This window comes from Prosopis cineraria, unplaced genomic scaffold (assembly GCF_029017545.1).
Source record: "Prosopis cineraria cultivar Desert tree isolate PC_DT_omini unplaced genomic scaffold, ASM2901754v1 PC11, whole genome shotgun sequence".
NCBI classification, from domain to species: Eukaryota; Viridiplantae; Streptophyta; class Magnoliopsida; order Fabales; family Fabaceae; genus Prosopis; species Prosopis cineraria.
In genome coordinates, this window is record NW_026555342.1 from 24711149 (window position 1) to 24714309 (window position 3161).

General features: G+C 40.1%; 1 protein-coding gene across 1 annotated transcript; it reads left to right on the forward strand.

Annotated features, from left to right (window-relative positions):
* Positions 1 to 426: 426 nt before the first annotated feature.
* LOC129286672 (U-box domain-containing protein 8-like) lies at positions 427 to 2033 on the forward strand. The gene has a single exon (XM_054922655.1). It carries the CDS (start codon positions 460 to 462, stop codon positions 1648 to 1650), a length of 1191 nt encoding a protein of 396 aa, XP_054778630.1. The 5' UTR covers positions 427 to 459; the 3' UTR covers positions 1651 to 2033.
* Positions 2034 to 3161: the final 1128 nt, after the last annotated feature.

Consider the following 3161-nt stretch of genomic DNA (forward strand, 5'->3'; position numbering starts at 1 on the left):
AACTCATATTTGATAATCATAAAAGTTTTAAGAAAGTTAAAATAAACGTTAACTTTATCCAACTTATCATTTTAATAGAATTTTATTCTTTAAGGATATTCATGAATTCTGCCCTTAACCCATCCTCTATTACAATCAACAATACCATAATTGTTAATTGAATGGTTAATATCAAGTTTTACCCCACATGCTTTGAGGCACCATTTGTATTCAACTGTTTCGCCATGATTCTTGACCTAGTTTTGTTGTACTTTCTCTGTTAGGACCAAATACGCCAATTCCCAACGCTAGCCGTTCGTCCGTCACTACTATTCATGGAAATTATAGCACAGAAACAAGGGTATTAACGTATTTACAGCTCCTGAAGTCTTTCAAACAGTGAAACTAAAAAAAAGTTAAAGACGTTATGCTAAACGCTCACCGAAAGTAAGAAATACTTCTCGGGGAAAAAAAAAAAAAATGACGCCTCCACTTAAACACTCGCTGTCGCTCCGTCACAAGGAAGTCTCAAATTTTCTAGCGAGAGAAACTGTTGCTGCCATGGCTGCTCCTAATCCTACGCACCTCCCGGACCACTTCAAGTGTCCGATTTCGCTCGAGATAATGTCCGACCCGGTTATCCTGTCTTCGGGTCACACCTTCGACCGGTCTTCAATCCAGCGCTGGCTCGACGCCGGCCACCGGACTTGTCCGATTACCAAACTACCCCTCCCTGATTGCCCTTCCCTCATCCCCAATCACGCTCTCAGAAGCTTGATTTCAAGCTATTATCATATCTCATCATTCAAGCAGCATCCTCCTCCCCAACCGGAAACCCTAGTTTTTTCCATTACCTCTCGCTCGTCGTCGCTGGAGAGCAGAATTGAATTGCTGGACCAACTTACGCGCCTTTCCAAGCGTGACTCGGTTTTCCGTCGGCGGTTGACTGAGTCAGGAGTCGTGTCGGCGGTGCTGCACTGCGTTGACTCTGGTGAGCCTAGTCTACAGGAGAAAGCGCTTTCGTTGTTGCTCAACCTTAGTCTCGACGACGATAACAAGGTGGGTTTGGTGGCGGAGGGTGCGATCGGGAAGGTTGTGGCTGTTCTGTTAGGTGGCTCATCGGATTGCCGAGCAGTGGCGGCAACCATGTTGACGAGTTTGGCGGTCGTGGAGGTGAACAAAGCCACCATTGGTGCGTATCCATATGCTATAGGAGCTCTTGTTTCTCTTCTTCGAGATGGTGAAGGCAGAGAGAAGAAAGAAGCGGCCACAGCGCTCTATGCTATATGTTCTTTTCCAGATAATCGTAGGAGAGCCGTAGAATGTGGGGCAGTCCCGATTTTGTTAAGAAGTGTTGATTCTGGTCTTGAAAGGGCTGTTGAAGTTCTTGGTGTGCTGGCTAAGTGTCGGGAAGGTAGAGAACAAATGGAAAGGTATAATGGATGCGTTCAGATTTTAGCGCGGGTGCTGAGAAATGGAAGCTCGAGGGGAATTCAATATGCCTTGTTGGCACTGAATTCCCTTTGTAATAGTGAAAAAATGGTTCTGGAGGCGACTAAAGGGGGAATTTTGGAGATTTGTCTGGGATTACTGGAGGATGATAATGAAAAAATAAGGAGAAATTCATCCAGTTTGATTAAGGTTCTGCGTGGCAATCGTAGGAAGAGTTGATAGGAAAATCAAAGTATATTGAGAAACCGGAAAGAGTCAATTTTGATAAGATTTATTGTCAGCCGTGGAGGTGAGTCGGGTGATTTGTTGTTTTCCCCCCTACCTTGTTGGTTAGGTCCTGTACAAAATGATGATTTTGTGGTCATAGGGTTCTTTTGTATCTTGTACATTGAATAAAGATGATGGGGTAGGTTTCTGTTCTTAGGCTCTCAGCTGTGATAAGGTAGAAGTTGCTAGTTGGTCCTGTCGAATTGTAATCTTTCATAGTTCCAGATTCTTGGTCTTCAGGCAATGATCATATACTGATTAATCTTGCTGTTTTCGAGTTTTTCCAATAATGTATAGGTATACTTTAATGAACGAATTGTGAGTTGAGTTTCCAATTAGAATCTGTGTCATCTGAGAAGCAGTCTCACACTAAATGTGCTTTTACGAGGCCCAATTGAGTAACACTAGAACCTAATGCCAAAATTGTTGCAATTTTGAATAAATACATCTAAACATGATTTTTCATCAAGGCATTTCTGCCGATTATTTTGTGAAAAATGTCTACTCCATGAAACTTTGGCAGGAAGATTCTTGATACCATTGTCCAGGTGAGTCATGAATCAAAGTTTTCTTTTGTTTGTAGTTGTAAGAATTAACTTGAGGAATCACATCTTCATCTGTCTCTTGGATATTATAATTTGAATAATTTTCATGTCACGCATTTTTTATTAATTATTTTCAGTTTCACTATTAAACTGAATTTCTTCTTCTATGTCTAAGCTCTTGAGTAATTATTTGCATATATGGTAAAGATAAGCTTGGTTTCTCTGGGAAAAATACGTGGCAGATTGCTGGTTCTAAATATTGTTGGACAATTATTCTTATTTGCTAAGTACTCCTTTAGTGCCACATTTTCTCTGCAAGTTAAAGCAAAGGTTTTCAGTTTTCTTGAATTGTTCATGCATAGCTTAAGCATGTAGATTTTTTTTATTCATCATTAACATGTTATGTTAGTTATAGAAATGCATCTCATGCAGTTAATACTCGATTCTTGTTACTGTTATAGTCAAGACAAGCTTAAATTTTTTATGGTTGCATGTTGAAAAACAAACATGCAGAATTGATCTACCAATTTGGCAGAAGGTATGTTTTGAGGTATTATGATGGATTTTAAATCCCAGTTTGCCAGTGCAAAATCTGAGTAAATAATCTTCTGATCATTTATTTACAGAAAACTGAAATTGATAGATGCCTGCACTGTGTAGTTGCATGAGTTAGTGGAGGAAAACACGAGTTAGTAGAACAAATTGCATGATTACCCCCCTTCCTTCCCTCGAAATAGTCCTTTTGTGATTATACATGTGGATTGGTGGTTGGTTGGAAATTTGCAGAGAGAGCTTCGCCTGGTAACTTTATTGCCTCTATCCTTTATCTTCTAATAAATGAGCCTTCTTGATGCATGGGCAGAATAATGAGTACCTGGTCTTTTCACAACTTACCCAAACTTTGGAGGGAAAAAGTTC

Excerpts from the sequence above, each read along its gene's own strand:
- LOC129286672 (XM_054922655.1), top strand. The coding sequence starts at position 460 with ATGACGCCTCCACTTAAACACTCGCTGTCGCTCCGTCACAAGGAAGTC.